Source organism: Gorilla gorilla, chromosome 14, assembly GCF_029281585.2.
Source record: "Gorilla gorilla gorilla isolate KB3781 chromosome 14, NHGRI_mGorGor1-v2.1_pri, whole genome shotgun sequence".
Classification (NCBI taxonomy): Eukaryota; Metazoa; Chordata; class Mammalia; order Primates; family Hominidae; genus Gorilla; species Gorilla gorilla.
The window spans coordinates 41,585,255-41,605,412 of NC_073238.2; the positions used below are offsets into that span (position 1 = coordinate 41,585,255).

The 20,158-nt window shown below is 45.6% G+C and overlaps 1 protein-coding gene across 2 annotated transcripts; it reads left to right on the plus strand.

Annotated features, from left to right (window-relative positions):
- The first annotated feature begins 2,546 nt into the window (after positions 1–2,546).
- RASL11A (RAS like family 11 member A) lies at positions 2,547–13,379 on the plus strand. Of its 2 annotated transcripts, none has more exons than XM_004054289.5 (4): positions 2,547–10,768; positions 11,184–11,240; positions 11,339–11,418; positions 12,717–13,379. In XM_004054289.5, the coding sequence occupies exons 1-4, from the start codon at positions 10,645–10,647 to the stop codon at positions 13,182–13,184; spliced, it is 729 nt and encodes a 242-aa protein (XP_004054337.1). In that variant the 5' UTR covers positions 2,547–10,644; the 3' UTR covers positions 13,185–13,379. The 2 variants fall into 2 exon arrangements, with proteins under 2 accessions (XP_004054337.1, XP_018895033.1); XM_019039488.3 differs by lacking the exon at positions 2,547–10,768 and adding an exon at positions 10,800–10,904.
- Positions 13,380–20,158: the final 6,779 nt, after the last annotated feature.

The window sequence follows — 20,158 nt, forward strand, 5'->3', positions numbered from 1 at the left end:
TGGATGAGTGTACAAACACGTGATACCGTCATGTATGTGACCCTTTGTAATCTGGTTTCTGCTTGTTTTCCCTTTCACTTCCTGTTACTGCCTTCCTACTTTATGCTTTAGATATTAGGAAAATAGGTTTTTTCAAGTTCTTTGCACATGCACTTGCCTTTGCCTGAAACATTTAGGCTTTCCTTTGGTCACTTGATGAGTTCCTGTTTGTCCTTTAGCACTCATCCTGTATTATCTCATAGATGATACCTTCCCTGATGCAAGTATTTTAAGGAGAGGAATGAAGAAAGCTCTTGGAATCGGAGAAGAGAGATACTTCTGGTTGTAATAAAATCCCCCACATCTTTGTTCCCATGACAGATGTGTTTGCTTCTGTTACAGTGTTTTTAACTTGTAAGGTTCTGTCTTCCCCACTACACCTGAGTTTAGGGACTGTCTCTTACTAAATTTTGCACTCTTCATGCCTGGAAAATAGTAAGCATGCAATAAATGCCCTTCGAATTAACGAGAGGATAATGAGAAAAAGACTGCTCTTTAAAAAAAAAAAAGGATAGATATGTCTGTGTTCAATCTTTACAAAACTATAGTGTTTCTCTGAATTTTGAGGACTTGTAACCATTTTGCATATGAGTATGTAGGATTGTTAAACCTCCCATGTAACGTGCAAAGATCAGGAGACCTTAAACATTCTTTTGTTCATTCTCCAACAAGTCATGTTACCTTCACTTTTTGTTGCCTCATCAGTAAAGTGGTATCACCTACCTGAGTATAAGGGGTTGGATAAAATGATTCCTATAGGCCCTTTTTGCATTTAGGTCTATGATTTCATGTTTTAACACAACCAGATGAAATAAGTAAATTGTGACTTGTCAACAAGGAAATGAGGATATGAGGTGTCAATTCAGAGGGGCTGATGAAGTTGGGCATGAGAGAAAACGATGACATGCCGAATTGACTTAGGGGAACTACTATCCTTAGCACAGGTATTCAGAAAATGAACTCTTCCTATTTGATGTACAGCATAGCAATTTTTAAAACAATCAGTGGCAATACTATGAATATACATAAAATTTTAGTATTTTGGATTAATCTTCAAAAATAGATTTTCTCACAAGCACAATACTGGATTGAAGAATATGTGTTTTTCAAATTCTTGATTCACTCTGATGAATTGATTTACCAAAGGGTTATACCGGTTTGCATTCCACCTTCCAGGGAACATGCTTGTCTCACAGCATTCTCATCAGCATTGATTATTTTAATTTAATCTTTGCTACTTTGGTGAGAGAAAATATTATTGAGTTTGGCTTCAGTTAGCTTCTGGAACCCTTTCCTGGTTTCCTTTTACCTGATCTGCAGTCTTTGCTGGTTCTGTCTTTCTGACCTCCAAATATTGAAGTACCTTTATACTTCAGGTGAGATTTAGCCTCATGGCTTTGAATACCATTTATATTCTGATGATTATCGTGGCCTACAAAACCCTACATTATCTGTACTATAGCTACCTTTGCGACCTAGTCTTGTACCACTTCCTGCCCCAAAGTCAGATCCAATTTCATGAGCCTTCTCGCTGTGCCTTTAATATGCCAAGTGCATTCGTGCCTGAGGGCTTTTGTAAGTAAGTTGAAGTACAAAATATGAAGGAATGCTTTTGAAGGAGCGTGTTACGCTATGAAGGAATGCATTTCCTTCATCCTTCCCCATGATTTGTCCCCTTTAGTCAGCCTCTGCTCGAATTTTATCAAGATTATCTCAATATCCTATACAGACTTTATTCATTTTCTATATTATACCTTATAGTACTTATCATTACCCAATATATGTTTTATTTAGTGGTCTGAGTTTTTATCAACTTGTATCTATAGATCTTTATCAAGGAATTTTTTTTCTTTCACAGTGTCTCCCTCGTCACGCAGGCTGGAGTGCAGTGACACAATCAAGGCTCACTGCAGCCTCGAATACCTGGGCTCGAGTGATCCTCTTGCCTCAGCCTCCTGAGTAGCTGGGACTATAGGAGCAGGCCACCACGCCTGGCTAATTTTTGTGTTTTAGTGGAGATGGGGTTTCACCATATTGCCCAGACTTAATCTTGAACACCTGGGCTCAAGTGATCTGCCCACCTCGGCCTTCCAAAGTGTTGGGATTTATAGGCGTGAGCCAGCGCACCTGGCCAGTAAGGGGATGTTTACTGGTACCTACTCTACTGTGGAATGAAGGGAAAAGAGAGACACCATAAAGCCTTATTAAGGAGGTGACAGTATAGGAGGAACAGTAAGACCTAAATCCCTTCATAAAACAAGGTATCAAGGAGGATAAAAGAGGAAAGAGTTGGTATTGACAGGGCTCTTGCCTCTGCCCTCTTGTTTCACTGATTATCCTGGTCTATGCAGTGGCGTGATCTTGGCTCACTGCAACCTCCGCCTCCCGGGTTCAAGCAATTCTGCCTCAGCCTCCCGAGTAGCTGGGATTACAGGCGCCCTCCATCACACCCAGCTAATTTTTTTGTATTTTTAGTAGAGATGGGGTTTTGCCATGTTGGCCAGGCTGGTCTCGAACTCCTGACCTCAGGTGATCTGCTCGCCTCAGCCTCCCAGAGTGCTGGAATTACAGGCGTGAGCCACCACACCCAGCCCAACTTGCTGCTTTTTTGACTTCAGCCTGCAGGCTTGCAAAAACCAGCAAATAAACCAAGCAGCCCTTCCTGTTGTGCCTTCCTCCTCCCTTTCATAGCTAAATTTCCTGGTCGCCCACTGCAAATCTGGCTTCCGCCTCCACCACTGATGAAACTGTACTCTTAAAGGTTACGAAAAGCTTGCTAATTAACAAATGTAGGTACTTTTTTCCAATTTAATTTTATCCACATAATAATTGACAGAGCCAACAAATTCTTTCTCTTGCAGAGGGTTCTGCCATCATACTTTGCTGTTTCTTCTCCCTATCTGACCCCCTTCTAGCCTCATTCTGGCCCCTCCTAGATGTTCCACATTTGTGTCTCTCTCCTTTATAAATTATTCCTGGGTTATCGAAGCCAGAGGTCCTTAAAGTATGATCTCCCAGCTGGCAGCATCAGCATCATCTGAGATCTTGTTAAAAATGCAGACCTGGCCAGGGCGCAGTGGCTCACGCCTGTAATCCCAGCACTTTGGGAGGCTGAGGTGGGCGGATCACGAGGTCGGGAGATCGAAACCATCCTGGCTAACACAGTGAAACCCCGTCTCTACTAAAAAATACAAAAAACTGGCCGGGTGTGGTGGCAGGCGCCTGTAGTCCCAGCTACTCGGGAGGCTGAGGGAGGAGAATGGCGTGAACCCGGGAGGCAGAGCTTGCAGCGAGCCAAGATCGTGCCACTGCACTCCAGCCTGGGCGACAGAGCGAGACTCCGTCTCAAAAAAAAAAAAAAAACAAACAGACTTGCCCAAGACCCTCCAAATCTGAAATACTGGGGATAGGGCCCAGCACTCTATTTAACAAGCTCTCTGAGTGAATAAGATGCATGCTCAAGTTTGAGAACCACTGGTCTATATCTTTAGCCTTCTCTGATACTTGAGGCTCAGTTGCAGAGCTCACATTCTCTGAAGCCCCATATCTGTAGTTCCATCTTCCTCTTGGGCAGCTCCATCTGGATGTCCTGCAGATTAGGTTTTATAAGTGGGGAGATAATTAAATTGGAACCTCCGAACTTCGAGTAATGTGTGTGTGTGCTGATAAGATTACATGTCTGCCTTGAAATGCAGGTCCTGAGCAACCACCACAGATTGTGAATTTATAAATTAACCTCTTACTGTCCAATTTCCCTTCTTACACTTGTCAGTGAAAATGAAGAAAAATATCCTAACTATAAATTTTTTCACCCTATTTTTAAGTAATAGCCATGATTGTAAGTGAGGCTGTGTGGTTCCTTGAACTTTGAACTGAAGTCTGTTCTGATCTTGCCAGGTATTTTCTAAGGCCTTCTATTTTTGTTCAGTTGAAACCAGTCTCAAAGGGTTAGATAAAATATATCACACTGTTTTTTGAAGTTTTCTTCTGAATGTTGTGGCAGAAACACACACTCAGGTTCTTGTCTCTTCCATATTCCCACTCCTGTAGTAGCATGTTCTCTGTACTAGGATGGAAAATTTGCTAAAATATAAAGAATTGCTAAAACATGAACAAGGTAGGTTTATCTTACTCTTTTTGTGCACAAGACAAAGGATTTAAAACTGGGTTGGATTTATTTGGAATGAGTGTTTATAGCATGTTTCTTCACCCCAGCTCCACTTAGAAAAAAATTGATAGCAAAAATCCTTCTCCACAGAATCTGTTCGACCAGTTGCTAGGTTATGAATAATAACAGTGAGGCAGCAGCTGCAGCTGCTGTTGCTGAGGTGGAAAATGTGCACAGAGGAGTGAATAAGCAGCCAAGGCTCTGACCTGTGATCTTTTCAAACAGCCGTGTGTAGCGAGGAGCTGCTGACAGGCCACCACACAAAGCCACTAATGGAAGAGGCACACAAATGCTGTCGTACACACTTCTCCAGCAAGACTTGGATTTATGGAAATCATTTGGGTTGGAAAATAAATGGGGTACTCTTTACTGTCTCTGTAAAATGAGATGATGGCTTAGCTCAAGTGAAGATGATTGGATTTTTTTGGTTCCACCTAAGAAGGAAGAGAGGTTCAGATTAAATTAATTGCTCATGGGAGATGAGTAAGTAAACAATTTTAAGATCTTTGAGGTCAGAGACCATATCATTTTGTTTTGCTTTGTTTTTGTTTTTTGAGACAGGGTCACCCAGGCTGGAGTGCAGTGGCACAATCACAGTTCACTGCAGCCTTGAACTCCTGGGCTCAAGGGTTCCTCTCACCTCGGTCTCCCAAAATGCTGGGATTACAGGCATGAGTCACCGCACCAGGCCCATATCCTATTATTTGTAAGCTCCTAGTACTCATACTGTTGTATGTACAGTCTGCTCTTTGTGTCTGTATCTGTGAGTTCTGCATCCATGAACTCAACCAAGCTGGGATGGAAAATATTGGGACAAAAAATTGCATCTGTTCTGAACATGTACAAACTTTTTGCTTGTCATTCCCTAAGCAATACAGTATAACTATTTACATAGCATTTACATTGTATTAGGTATTGTAAGTAATCTAGAGATGATTTAAAGTAGGAAGGACGGGCCGGGCGCAGTGGCTCACGCCCATAGTCCCAGCACTTTGGGAGGCCAAGGTGGGTGGATCATTTGAGGTTAGGAGTTCGAGAGCAGCCTGGCCAACATGGTGAGACCCAGTCTCTACTAAAAATACAAAAATTAGCCGGGTATGGTGGCACACGCCTATAATCCCAGCTACCCAGGAGGCTGAGGCGGGAGAATTGCTCGAACCCGGGAGGTGGAGGTTGCAGTGAGCCGAGATCACACCACTGCAGTCCAGTCTGAGCAACAGAGTGAGACTCCATCTCAAAAAATAAATAAAGTAGGAAGGATGTGCATAGGTTATATGAAAATACAACACTCTTTTTATATCAGGGACTTAAGCATCCCTGGATTTTGGTATTCTCAGTGTGTCCTGGAACTAAAGCCTTACAGATAACCCGAGAAACAACTGTAGAAGGAGCTCTTCTCCTCAAGAAATGATTAATGGCTTTCCATAGCCTCTGGATAAACTTTTTAGCATGCCATTCACAGTCTGGCCCCCAGCCTTTTGGGTCACTTACCACATCCTTCTCACTGTTGAGACTACTCAGAATTTGTCACACTTGCCATGTACCTCCATGATTTTGCGCATGCTGTTCCCTCAATTTGACAGGCCTTCGCCCTCCCCTGGTTTCCACCGATCACACCTGACTCACTTGCAGCCCAGCTCATGCTGAAGCTTTCCCTGATACTTGGGTCAGACCTAACTCTCCCTGTGGCAGCTCTGTTGGAGTTTGCATCCTGACCTGCTCTGGCCTTCCATTACCAACACAGTGTTCTACAACCTGCTTTCTTTATTTTGTATTTTTTTTTGAATTTTGAATTTTTTGAGGCAGGGTCTTGTTCTGGCCCAGGCTGGAGTGCAGTGGTATGATCACAGCTCACTGCATCCTTGATTTGGGCTCAAGCAATTTTCCCACCACATCTTCTTGAGTACCTGGGACAACAGGCATGCACCACCATGCCTGGCTAATTTTTCTTTCCCCTCTGCTCCCCTCCCCTCCCCTCCCTTCCCCTTTCCTCCCTCCCTCCCTCCCTTCCTTCCTCCCCTCCCCTCCCTCCCTCCTTCTTTTCTTTTATTTCCTTCTTTTTTCTTTTTTTGTAGAGACAGGGTTGAAAACTGGCTTCAAGCAATCCTCCTGCCTTGGCCTCCCAAAGTGCTGGATTACAGGTGGGAGCCACAGTGCCCGGCTCTGCACCCTGCCCTCCATACCCGTGGAATGTGCCAAGATTAAAACTCAGAGGGCTTGAGGCCTGCACCACTATATGGCTCTATGACTGGATAAGTTACTCAATTTGTCTAAACCACAATTTAGAGGATATTCTTTACCTGTTTCACAGGATTAATTAAAAATTAAGATAATATTTGAGAATTTTCTTGGTAAACTCAACAGTAATTTATAAATGATAGTGAATTTGATAAATTTCACTACAGGGATGTCTGTGAAGGCAGGCAGGAGTGTGTTATACTTTGCTGTCTTAGTAAATGTTCGCTGCTCTTTGTGTTCTGCGCAAGCACTTATCACAGAGCCTCACAGAGTCAATTTTCAGTAATTGTGCCTGCTGAGTTGAAGTAAAGTAGGGAGCTGGTAGAGGGCAGAGCCATGATTCCTGTTTAGGGAGAGCACCTCAAAGGCAGGGGCTCTGAGGCTCCAGTAAACTCAATAGTCAAGGACTTAGGATATACAGGAAAGGGAGTTGATGTTGGGTTATGGCTGGGGTGGGGGAGTTGTTTGTGAACAAGAGGAGGACCCTTGGCAAAATTTTGCCTGATGACTAGAATTCAAGCTTTTATTTGACTGGGAAAGAGTTAATAACTTCCCAAGTGTGCTATTATTTGCATATTACCAAACTCTGGCCTTTATACTCATTCTAAACACCCACAGATTTGTATATCTGTATCCATGCCTACGTATTTCTATTATCTTTTTAAAACCACTTCAGCACGCCTGTTATATTGGTTGCACCATAGTTTTACATAACTCTGGACACAAATTTAAAAGGAAATGGCAGAACACAAGCAGCAACAATTTAGGCAAGGCTATTTATAATTCTACAGTTCAGTCACTGTCTTCACTAGAAGGTCATGGATTATTTTGTATATTTATAAATGCAAAGAGCTTTTCCAAGGAGAATGAAATAATATCTTGAGCTCTTCTGAGCAAAGGTGCAATGTAAATGCAAAGTGGAACATAATTATCACTGGGCAGAGAACAGTCTTAGGAATCTTCCTTATTGGCTGACCTTAAGCTACAATGGTCTTATTCCAGACTGGGAATGTAAAACAGAGAAGGAGGTGAGGAGAGACACAGATACTCAGCATTCAACCAAGAAAAGACTCTTTTCCCTTGAAAGTGCTGGATTTTCACTCCAGGAAGGTGAATAGGGTTTATGGCAGATCTCCTTGGCAGTCATTCTCTCTGTGAGTTCTTGATTTTGGATGGGGGTGGTGGTGTGTCCAGCTAGAGGGAGGAATCATGATTGTCTAAACTAGTCATGGCCATCCCAGTCTTCTTTGCTAGATACTTGAGTAATCTCTTTCCCAGTTTCTCTGTTCTGGCCAGTGAGATGTAAGAGAGAGTCTGCTGAGTTCTTGTGAGAACTGCTTTATTTCATAATTAAAGAGAACAACTAAGAGAGTACTTCCTTCCCTTCCTGTTTGGGTAAGGACTTGATACTGCAGGAGCCACCTTGCATCCATAAAGGAGAAGTCAAAGGAATCTGAGAGACAACAGCCCAGACCCCCATCACGGAGCTGCATGTGACCCTGGAACTTAACAGCTTCCAGTTGTTCCCTAGACAGTCATTGTCTTTATGGTGCCTTTTTCCCCATCAGGGAGGAAGGTGCCTTGCTTCAAGTCTTTTCAATTAAACTGCAGTTTAACAGAGAAAATTGCCTTATGAACAGTCAAAAGTCAGTACAACTTAAATATGGCAGTTTATCTCAGGACATCTCCCAGCACACGTCCTCCTGCGAGCAAGCTGCTCTCAAAACCAAGGCAATGGGAAAATGGTCAGAAACATGACTTCTGTATTTTCCAGTTCATACACTGAAGACAGCATTCATTCATTCATTTGGAAAGTCAGCCAGTGAACAAACATTTATTAAGGACCTTGCCAGTCCCAGGTGCCACTATGTGCTGGGTACTAGAGTCACAAGCTAGAGTCCCTGTCCTCCTGGAGACAGACGTGAAACAAATATTCCACCAGAAGTAATGATAGTTGAGATCAGTGCCCTGAGAGTGAGTAACTGCAAGATAGGGGTGGGGACAGTGGCAGTGATCAGAGACGGCTTCTCCAAGGGAGGAACATGTAAACTGAAGTCACCATCTAGTCTAGATTAGTTTACTTCAGGATTATTCAGAATTCTGCAGATGAGAAATGAGGAGAGCAGTAGGGATACAGAGGGAGACTGTATATACCAAGAAATATAGGAGGAGAAATGATGGAACTTGGCGATTAATCAATGTGGAAGTGAGAGAGTGGGTAGAATCAAGGATGTCTCCCAGGCTTGGGCCACTGGGTGGATGGAGACACATTCATTAGCATGGTCAATTACAAAAATGGACCCCATTCTCCATCACTCTCTGCTTCCTTGCCCTTTCACACGTGACTTTTCTGCTGTTTCCACAAAGGGGCGGAGTGTATTTCCCTACTCTTTGAATATGGGCTGGCCCCATGACTTGCTTTGGCCAACAGAATGCAGCAGAAGGGATGGGTTCCTCCTCAAGGCCTAGGTCTCAAGAGGCCTTATCCATTTCCACCCACTATCTTGGAACTCTGCTCAGCTACCATGAAGGCAGGCCCTGGCCAACGTGCTGAATGAGAAGAGACATGTAACTCAGTCACTACCCTCCCTCATCACAGCCAACAGCTGCCAGACATGAGTAAGGCTATCCAAGGGCAGCCAGCCCCCACCTCCAGAACCTGGAAGCTCCCTGCAGATGCATCAAAGGGCTCAACAACTGTAAGTGATTGTTGTTCTAAGCCATCTAGTTTGGTGTGGCTTGTCATGCAGCAAAAACTGGTACAACCAGGGTAGAGAAAGGTATGAATTAGGGTGGGGCTGTCTAATAGGCGATTAGGCAGGTGAGGCTGGAACACAGGAGGTCAGAGGCATGAAGGTCTTCTAACTGTTCAAGGTTAAAGTCCTGAGGCTTCTGCTGTACTATTTCTGGTGGGCTCCAGAAATCCAAGAACCAGTCTATAGCTCTGTGTCCTGTTCCTCACACTGCCCCCCACCCCACCCTAGACCCCACCATGCACCTGGAAGTAAATATTTGGATACTGAAGCAAATGCATGACTCAAGCACATAGGATAGTATTAATGATGGACACTTAGTGCGGGGCCAGGGCCCCCAGCCAGTGGAGTGCTCATGAGTGTTCAGGAATGAGCCAGTGCAACCCTTGCCTGCAGAGGAGGGGCTGGGCATGGATACTGAGCTGCTAACCATCACTGCCCCTAAGGGGACTTCATCTATCCCTAGCAAGGTCACAGTGACTGCAGTTGCCTCCACTGATACTAATTCAGAGCTCTTGCCCGCCCCCCCCTTTTCCCATATTAATGTTACCCCTTAGCATCTTTTCTTTTCTTTTCTTTTTTTTTTTTTTTTGAGACGGAGTTTCGCTCTTGTGGTCCAGGCTGGAGTGCAGTGGTGCCATCTCGGCTCACTGCAACCTCCGCCTCCCTAGTTCAAGCGATTCTGCTGCCTCAGCCTCCCGAGTAGTTGGGATTACAGGCGCCCACCACCACGCCCCGCTAATTTTTGTATTTTTAGTAGAGACAGCGTTTCGCCATGTTGGCCAGGCTGGTCTTGAACTCCTGACCGCAGATGATCTTGCCCACCTGGGCCTCCCAAAGTGCTGGGATTACAGGCATGAGCCACCGCGCCCAGCCCCTTAGCACCTTTTAAAAATAAAAAGGGCAGCGTTTTACAGGAATCTGTCCCATTGTTGCAGAAACATCCAACTGATTGCACTTTTTCTTCCTCTCTCGTCAACTCGTAACTCCTATCTCAAGTTCACCCACAGGTCTAGTGACTCCGGCTGGCTGCTGCGGGGCGAGGAGACTCGCAGAGTGCCTGACTAGAGGCCACTCGCGCGCTCTGGACGGTGGCCGTATCTCCAGGGTCTGAGCCCCGGAGCCGCAGTCCTGCCGCAGAGCGCCTGGAGCCGCGAGCAGCGAGCAGCCGGGCGAAGCGCACAGCCTCGGCGATAGTCAGCTCCGCGGCCTCTGCTCCCGCCCCTCCCGGCCGCTCCGGGAAGGGGCGGAGACGAGGAGGAGCTGGGACGGCCGCCGCGCTCCCGGGCGCACCAAGCCCTTTAAAAGCCGCGGGCCTTGACAGTTCTGCAGGCAGCCACCGCGGTCCCGGACCTCTAGTCCCGCACTCCCCAGCTGGCGAGCCCGCTCCGGGTGCGGCGAGGCCCAGCCCTCTCGGATTGCGCGCCGGACCCCGGGACGCGCTCCATGCGGCCGCTCAGCATGTCCGGGCACTTTCTGCTCGCACCCATCCCCGAGTCCTCCTCGGACTACCTACTGCCCAAGGACATCAAACTGGCGGTGCTGGGCGCCGGCCGCGTGGGCAAGAGCGGTGAGTGCGGCGGGGACCCCCGGGCGGCTTCGCTCCCCGGCTCCGGCCGCGACCACTGGGGGCGCTGCGGAGAGAGGGAGCCTCGGCCGAAGCAGAGGGCGGGGGTGCAGGTAGAATCGGGCTGCTTTCGCGCTCGGTGGGTCCCGGTCCGTCCCGGCCTGCTTCCCTGGCGTTTCCTGGTGCATCTACTCCTGGGCTCTCGGCGGGATTGGCGCCTGTTCGGGGATGGGGTGCGGGAGAGGTGTCCCGCCAGTCGTACTCGCGGCCGAGCCCGCGGTACCACGGCTTTGCGGAGCCTCTGGAAGCGAGCAGTGCCCACGGTTCTGCACCCTTCACTCCCCCCAGTTTGTCCGAGGTGCTTGGGTTTGACCGGCTTGTTCTACTCCTTCGGTTGATTTTCCTATTTCCTTTTCAGCAATGATCGTGCGCTTCCTGACCAAGAGATTCATTGGAGACTATGAACCGAATACAGGTGAGAATACTTTCACGCTCCCTGCTTTTATGCTTGCATGTTTCTTTTTACGGATGGGAGTTTGAGAATTAAAAAGCAAACTCTGCTTCATTCTCCAGGCAAGCTGTATTCACGGCTGGTCTATGTCGAGGGGGACCAGCTCTCCCTGCAGATCCAGGATACTCCCGGGGGCGTCCAGGTAAGAACCGCCAGGGGCAAACAGCTCACCCCCACCCGTGAGAGCACCCCGGTGGGCACAGCACATAGGGCGCCCATGCTGGGCGCAGGGGTCTGAGCAAGGCATCTAAACCGACCTGTACGTTTAGAGGTAGGAATGGGCTGTCCACAGGTGGGGCCAGTGGTTGGGGTGTTAGAAACTCTCTAAGGGGGAGGCATGGTTAGAAGCAGCCTCCTCTTGTTAAGCACCTGACTTAACTTCATTTTGCAACCCTGGTGGGCCATCACTACTTAAGCAGGTCTCATCATTTCTTCCGGAGGTAGCCATGGAACCATTAACAAGAAAAAAACGTTTAAAACAAAACAAAACAAAAAAAGAGGTAGGATTCTGATGGGAGAGAGTCTTCTCCCCTGGCAAGCTCTGCTTTTTTTGAGACGGAGTTTCACTCTTGCCCAGGCTGGAGTGCAGTGGCTGGATCTCAGCTCACTGCAACTTCCGCCTCCTAGGTTCCAGCGATTCTCCTCGATTCTCCTGCTTCAGCCTCTCGAGTAGCTGGGACTACAGGCACCCGCCACAACTCCCAGCTATTTATTTATTTATTTATTAGTAGAGATGGGGTTTCACTATGTTGGCCAGGCTGGTCTCGAACTCCTGACCTCAAGTGATCCGCCCACCTCGGCCTCCCAAAGTGGTGGGATTATAGGCATGAGCCACAGCGCCTGGCCCAAGCACTGCTGAACTGCTGCTGTTAATGGCTGTTCCCTCAAGTCAGTAATTGCAATCAGATAACCCCTTGGCAGAGGGTCTAGAATGTAACTTGTTTATTAACCAGTTACTAATTGCTACTCCGTTCTCCAGAGGAAAGGTCTTGTGGAAGAACCCTAAGAAAGGAATTTCTTTCTGTAACATTCTTAAGAAGTGCATGTTAAAAATGTTTTTATGAGTTTGGGAATAGATATTTATCTTGGCTTATTTTCAAAGTTTTGTTTATTATGAGTTAGTGTTTCCTAAAACTTGAGCCATTCTGGTTTGAGGTCATTCTTCAGTCAGCCATGGTTCACCAGAGACTGCCTGACAAGTAAGGGGTTTAAAAATAATGCAGGGATAACAACTAATAAAGTAACTCAGGCAGGGAGTTTGCCTGGGAATCTGTTCTTTCCATATCAAAAGCCTGCTTCTGCAGAAGCTGGGTGGAAACTGAAAACTGTATTTAGAGATTTCTTTTTCAAGTGTTTCTTCAAGGGTTGCTTTGATGTTGTTTTGAGTTTATCTCCCACTGAGGGTTTCCTTGACTGGATCTCATTTTGATGTTTTCTCAGATCCAAGACAGCCTCCCCCAGGTCGTCGATTCCCTGTCCAAATGCGTGCAGTGGGCCGAGGGTTTTCTGCTGGTCTATTCCATCACAGACTATGACAGCTACTTGTCCATCCGACCCCTTTATCAGCACATCCGGAAGGTCCACCCTGACTCTAAAGCCCCTGTCATCATCGTGGGCAACAAGGGGGACCTTTTGCATGCACGGCAGGTGCAGACACAGGACGGTATTCAGCTAGCCAATGAGCTGGGCAGCCTGTTCCTTGAAATTTCCACTAGCGAAAACTACGAAGATGTCTGTGATGTGTTTCAGCATCTCTGCAAAGAAGTGAGCAAGATGCATGGCCTCAGTGGGGAAAGAAGAAGAGCCTCCCTCATCCCTCGGCCCCGCTCTCCCAACATGCAGGACCTGAAGAGACGCTTCAAGCAAGCTCTGTCTCCCAAAGTCAAAGCCCCCTCTGCACTGGGGTGAACTATCTCAGACAGATGCCTCTCCTTTTTAATACACATTTGTGCAGCTAAAAGACTGGGCTTCTCCCTTTTTAATCACACATTCAGAGTTTATTTTTATAAAAAAATTGATTTTCAAGTACATGTGTATTTCTGAAAATTCAAACAGTGATTGCCTAGAAGCTGGATAAAATTTTGTTTTGTTTTATGAAAAGAACTTTTTTTTTTTTTTTTTTTTTACTGTAACTGCTGGCCACTTTTCCATTAAAGGCAAAATGGCAACATTGCTCATTGTTTTCTCAATGTCTTTTTATAGAAATTGTACTTGCACCAGCGCCCAGAGCTGCTCCATGCTTGCCCTCAGTCTGAACTCTGATTGGTGTCTCGCAGTGGGGAGGAGTTCATGTAGAGGGAGTCTGTTGTGGGAGAAAGGAAAGTATGTGGAGGAGGAGAGGGATTTTAATAACGGCAGGAGGTCTTTAAATGGGACACTGCCACCAGTCATGAAATTGACACTGTGTGATTTTCAAGGGAAGGGGTACAGTGTGAGCTGATGCTAAAACGTTACAAGTCATGAGTAACATTTATTGGTGCAAATGCAAGTTTATACTCTACCCATATTAAAAAACAACCCCTTTTCTAGTATTCCTTATGTCAGTAAGTGGACCCTACCACCCAAAAGTTGCCTCAAAATTCTCCTTCCCTTCCAATAGGGCACCAGATATGTCCATCCTCACTCCTGTTTTTCTCTAAAGCCTCACTGTCCCTTAATCTAGACCTCCCTTTGACTGGCAGGCAAGAATCTAGGCAAGACTCATGTTTCTTGCCTTCTAGAATGACATCTCCTAATTGTCTCTTCACATCAGAACAATGCTACTAAAACTAACCCTAATCATTTTATTTCTATAAAAAACTCAGCTGGTTTCCCCTTAGCTACTGGTTAAGATAGACACGAGACATGGCATCAAGATTCTTTACCACCTCTCCAGGCTTATCAACCCCTCCTTCCAACACACACACCCCAGCAGTCAGTCCATTCCAACAGATTGTCTTTCTCAGCTGCTCCAGGCTCTTTCATGTCTTCCTGCCTTGGCACAAACTATCCCTTTGCCTCAAATATTTTTTCTGATTCTACACATAATGGCTTGCTAACTCATCTTTAAAAACCCAAGTCACATGCTACATTCAGCTCTGAAATGCCTTCTCTGGTCTTCCTCTATTCCTGGAGCATTTGTGTTATAACCCAACCCTGTCATGTAGCTATTTGTTACTCCATTAGAAGGAGTCCCCCTCGAGGGCAGTAGCTGCATTTTATGATCCTGTCTTCCAATCTTCTAGTTCAGTGCTTGCCCATAGAGTGGTAAGTTTTAAGTAAACATACAATGAATAAATGAATGAATGCACCATTTATGGTGCCAAGGGTCAATGATGGGAGATTACCATGAAAAAAATTGTTACTTCTGCAGGGCAAGGACAGGTGTTCTGAGTAATTAAAGATTATTAGCTGTGGTGGAAAGGGACTGACATATGCAGCTTCTGGCAATCACAGACCATTACCCTTCCAAAAGGACAGCTCTGTCCAGACCTGTGATGTCAGCACCACTTTTCCCTGTAGTTGAAGGGAGTCTACCTATACAAAATGGCATGAAGGGTTAAGAAAATTAGATAATGCATGTCTAAAAGAGTGTCCAAATAAAATATTAATTTGGATTCCATCTTTTAAAAAATGCCTCACATTCTCCTTGTTTGCGTGCTCTAGAAACAAAAGCTCTGTCATCTGTTCTGCTTCCTGCCGTGCATCTTAACATTGTAGGTGTAGACCCAAGAACAACTGATTCTCCTAGTCCCTGCCATGCCTACAACATGTCCAGACTGCCACCTGTCACCAGGGGCTTCTCTGCCTTTAAGGAACTGAGATCAAACATCCCATGGGAAAAAGTTAAATCATAATCTAAAAGCTAAAGAATAAGACAAGAGATGTCCCCAGGCCACCTATGATCAAGTTTCAAATGAGTGAATGGTAAGAACAGAAAGTCATCTTGAGCTCTTCAGGGGAGCAGGCTGTGGATCAGAAGGGTCAAAAGATGAGTCCTAAGGCCATTTCAAAGGGACTCACAGCCTTGTGGGCTCAGGCAGGCTGATGGGCCAAGCAGAAAGCACCCTACCCTGTCTTCTTTCTCTCCCAGCATCATAAATAATTGGCCTCCAGGGCTTCACGGCCAGCTTTATTCTCTGGTCCCTGAAACTGGCCCAGCATAGGAGCTGGCTTGCTGGTCATGGAGAAATTTCGTTGCCTGTGACCGCTCTTTCCCAGGCCTCCTGCTGATCAGCAGTGGGGTCTCTTGGAGATCATGGCATGGTGCTTAGGGAGCATCTGGAAGGCTCATGGGATGGTAGCCCCGGAGATGGAAGAGGTGAGCATGGAGTTTTTGGAAGGTGGTTAGATGGGGAATTTGTGTAGCGAAGAGAGCTGAGGATATGGGCTTGGCTGAGTGCTAAGGAAGCCCTAACAGGGGAAGCTGAGCTCTAAGCCAACATCCCCTTCCCTCACCAATGGGGAGGGCATAGTTGAGAGAGCCATGGGTGTCATTATTTTGCAGGCGGGGTCAGAAGTCCTGAAACACTGGACAGAACATTGGGTAGAACATTAAAAAAACTTGGGTGGATGTGGAGAGAACAGTATCTGTGCATTTTATCCAATAGTTTTGCCTTACCTCTGAGGTGTCACGGCCGGTGCAAGAATTTACCTCTATCCTCATGAGAGAGGTGGGACTGCGGCTTCCCCCACCCAGTTCACCTCCCTCCGCCATCCCTGCCTCCGTGGGAAGCATCCCTGCCTCAGTGGGAAAATCTGTCTCTGAAACCCCCAGGCCTCCACTGCTGGCACTCGTTCTCCTTCTGGTCAAGGCTCAGTCACTGATTCTGCTTTAAAACTCTGCAGAATGATTTAATTAATGTTGCAATCAGTGTCATTCTGGAGAAATGGATGCAATCCAAAATGGCTAAATTGTACATCCTGCAAACATTCCGTACTTCACATGCAACTCATGAGAAGCAAACTCGAATAATGGAAAAATAAGTCAATTATAATAGAAGAAAATAAATTTGTTTTGCTTGTGTTTAGGCGAAGGGCACAACGGAAGTTCTAAAGTTTATTAATATCTGTTTAGAGAAATGGATTAAAATAAATACTGAGGAAGGCAGTGGTAAACAATAGAGCAAATAAAAAAGACAAGATGACTGTTTAGTCATAAATTGGGGCTCGAATTGCTTTTTTGCTCCTTGTATATGTTGCGATGTCAACTTCTCATTATGCAAAGTTACCAATTCAAATTTACAATGCAAATATATTTTCTGTGATTAATAAACTATTATTACCATTTACTCTCTCTCCAAAAGGTGGAATATTTTGAAAGACTTTGTTAAAATTAGTTTCAAGCTACTGTGGCACTTAGGAAGAAAGATGTGATATGGAAAAAAAAAGATTATTTTCCAAACACCATTAATTGAGCTAGGGCCCTACAAAAAAATTAATCTATGGAAGTGATGATTTGGTTGCAATGGCAAAGCAGTTTTCAGCATAACAGAGTAGAAATGTGCCTATCTTAGATGAAATGTCTAGAAGCCTCTCATGTCTGGATCTTCTTGTATACTTCTCCTCTAGTAGAAAATCAGCTCTGTTAGGATTTGAGTGAGTCCTCATTTATCTTCAGCTCCACAGCACCTGTTCAAGTGTCCAGTACACAGCAGGATCCTCAAAAATATTGGCTAAGCTGAACTGTTAAAAATATTGGGGTCCCTAAAGTTATTTTTTTATTGTTCACGAGAACAGAGGTGTATTAGTCAGGGTTCTCTAGAGGGACAGAACTAAAGAACAGATACATGTATGTAATGGGGAGTTTATTAAGTATTAATTCTCACAGTCACAAGGTCCCACAATAGGCCATCTGCAGGCTTAGGAGCAAGGAGAGCCAGTCTGAATTCCGAAACTGAAGAACTTGGAGTCTGATGTTCTAGGGCAGGAAGCATCCAGCATGGGAGAAAGATGTAGGCTGGGAGGCTAGGCCAGTTTCTCTTTTCACATTTTTCTGCCTGCTTATATTCTAACTGCAATAGCAGCTGATTAGACGGTGCCCACCCAGATTAAGGGTGGGTCTGCCTTTCCCAGCCCACTAACTCAAATGTTAATCTCCTTTGGCAACACCCTCTCAGGCACACCCAGGATCAATATTTTGTATCCTTCAATCCAATCAAGTTGACACTCAGTATTAACCATAACAAGGGGTATATATCTATATCCTGACTTTTCTTCATCAAACTGTCAGAGACAGCTCCTTTCCCAACCATCTCCCTGGCCTCTTTTTTTTTTTTTTTGAGACAAGGTCTCACTCTGTCACCCAGGCTGGAGTGCAGTAGTGCCATCTCGGCTCACTGCAACCCCTGCTACCCAGGCTCAGGCAATCCTTCCAATCAGTCTCCCAAGTAGCTGAGATTACAGGCACGCACCACCACACCCAGCTAATTTTTATATTTTTGGTAGAGACAGGGTTTCAACAACGATGTTGCCCAGGATGGTCCCGAACTCCTGAGTTCAAGGGATCCACCCGCCTCAGTCTCCCAAAGTGCTGCGATTACAGGCGTGAGCCACTGTGCCTGGCCTCCTTTCCCCTTCTTTAACTCAGAGAACATTCTCCAGAGAAAGGCTACTTGAACAAAATAGATGCCTTCAGTTTTCCTCATATCTTTAGAAAAACCATGACGACAGTGATTTGCATTATTTTAAATCACATCCATTGAGAATCCACTTTGTGCAAAAAGCCTGTGCTATATGTTGTTGTGACCAAGACAGCCTTCCTTTCCCAGGAACTGAGTTCAGTGGGAGTTCTGGGTCACACCTCGGAAGGTGTGACTTTTTTCCGAGAGATGTAAATTTAAACTCTGACCCTACCTGAGGGTGTTGACAAAATCAATGGAGGATGCAGATCACAGAGCTGAGGGCGGATGGAAGCAAAAACCCCAAAGAGTGTGAAAGTATCCTTACTAAGAAAGGATGTTTCTTACTTTACAAATTGTAAAGCATCATTTCCTTAGAGGCATGTGTTCAGTTCAAGATTAATGAGTTAAAATTGTAAAATATTTACTGCCATTTCTTATCGGCATTCTTTGCTTATATTGGAAAAACACTATTAACTGCAGGGCTTACTTGTATAACCCAATTTTGCCGAGCAATACTAATGTGGATTTATAACTGGGAAAACAAGGATGCTTCAGAAGCTCCTGCCAATGAATAGGCTGCTACTAACCAGCTTTGTGGAGACAGAATAGCACACGTTCCAGAATGAGGTCTCTGTTCAAATCCCAACTTTGCCATTGGTGATATAAGCTTCCTTATCTTAAAATGGAAATAATACTACCCATCAGACAGAATTGTTTGTGGAATCTGACACAAATAAATTGGTCAGTAAGTTGTAGTTGTTTATTCATTTATTTTTAAATATTTTAGGCCTGTAGTCCTGGCTACTTGGGAGAATAAGGTGGGAGGATCACATGTGCACAGGAGTTCAAGGTCAGCCTGGGCGACATAGTGAGACCCTAGCTTTAAAAATAAATAAATAAAAGTAAAATACCTTGGTACATTATGAAGCTGCTTTTGCAAATGAGTGTTTCTTGGGCTTGCTTGTATACTCTAAAAGATACAGTAGTTGCTTTGAAGTACATGATTTTTCCCATTTCACTTCTGGGAAAAAGAAGGTTTGCAAGGGAATAGTTGTTTCTTCAATAATAACACCTAACAATTATTGATCTTTTATGTATGCTGGGTTAATTTTCTAAATAGTCCATTGAGATAGAACTATTATTGCTCCCATTGATACGAGAGTGCTGGGAAGGGAAGAGTGTGGTCCCTTTAAATGATACAGCAGAGGGGAAGGGAAATGCTGCGTAGAGGAGGGTGTGGTCCCTGGCTAGGGCTCCACCCCCACAGACCTGGGTGAGGACAGGCATTTTTGCTTTTATGTCAAAAGTTGCATTTCCCAAGACCACCCTGGCCTGCTACACCCCCATCCTGTGCCTGTAAAAACCCTGACACCCCAGCAAGCAGACACACACATAGCTGGATATAGAGAGGAGCGCATCAGTTGAGGAACACGCAGGTGGCTGGATGTCCAGAGCAACACACCCATAGGCACCTGCTCTCCGGCAGGCCAGCAGAATAACACTGAGTTTGGCTGGGGTAGTTGGAGGAGAGCCCGGGCCAGCTTGACTGCAGGGGAAAGCCATCTCCCTTCTGGCTCCCCCATTTGCTGGGAGCTACTTCCACTCAATAAAACCTTGCACTCATTCTCCAAGCCCACCTGTGATCTGATTCTTCCAGTACACCAAGGCAGGAAACCCCAGCATACAGAAAGCCCTCTGTCCTTGCCATAAGGCAGGGGTCTAATTGAGCTAACAGAAGCCGCCTATAGACGGCAAACTAAAAAAGCACCCTGTAACACACTCCCATTGGGCCTTTAGCTGTAAACATTCGCATCTAGACACTGCCATGGGGTCAGAGCCCCACAGCCTGTCTGTCTGTATGCTCCCCTAGAGGTTTGAGCAGTGGGGCACTGAAGAAGTGAGCCACTCCCCCATCACATGCCCTGTGAGGGGGACAAGGGAAGTTTCCCTGTTTCAGCATATTTCGTTTTTTCACATGTGCCCCAAAAAAGTGTCTCCCATATTTCAGATTAGGAAACTGAGGCCCAGAGAAGTCAAGCAATGAATGGCCTAAAGTCATATGAGCCAAGAAACCAGGATATCTGTCTCCAGGAAGGGAAGATAATCCCCTGCAGCTCAGGCTGTTTCCTCTGCCCAGGTCTTTGTGCCTGCTGACACATTTGTGGGGAACTTGTAAAAAATGCAGCTTCAGGGTCTAGCCCCAGGGGTTCTGTTGCTATGTTTTTGAGCTGTGGTTGGTGGGGAACTTGCAATTCAGCAAACTTCCTGGTTGGCATTGAT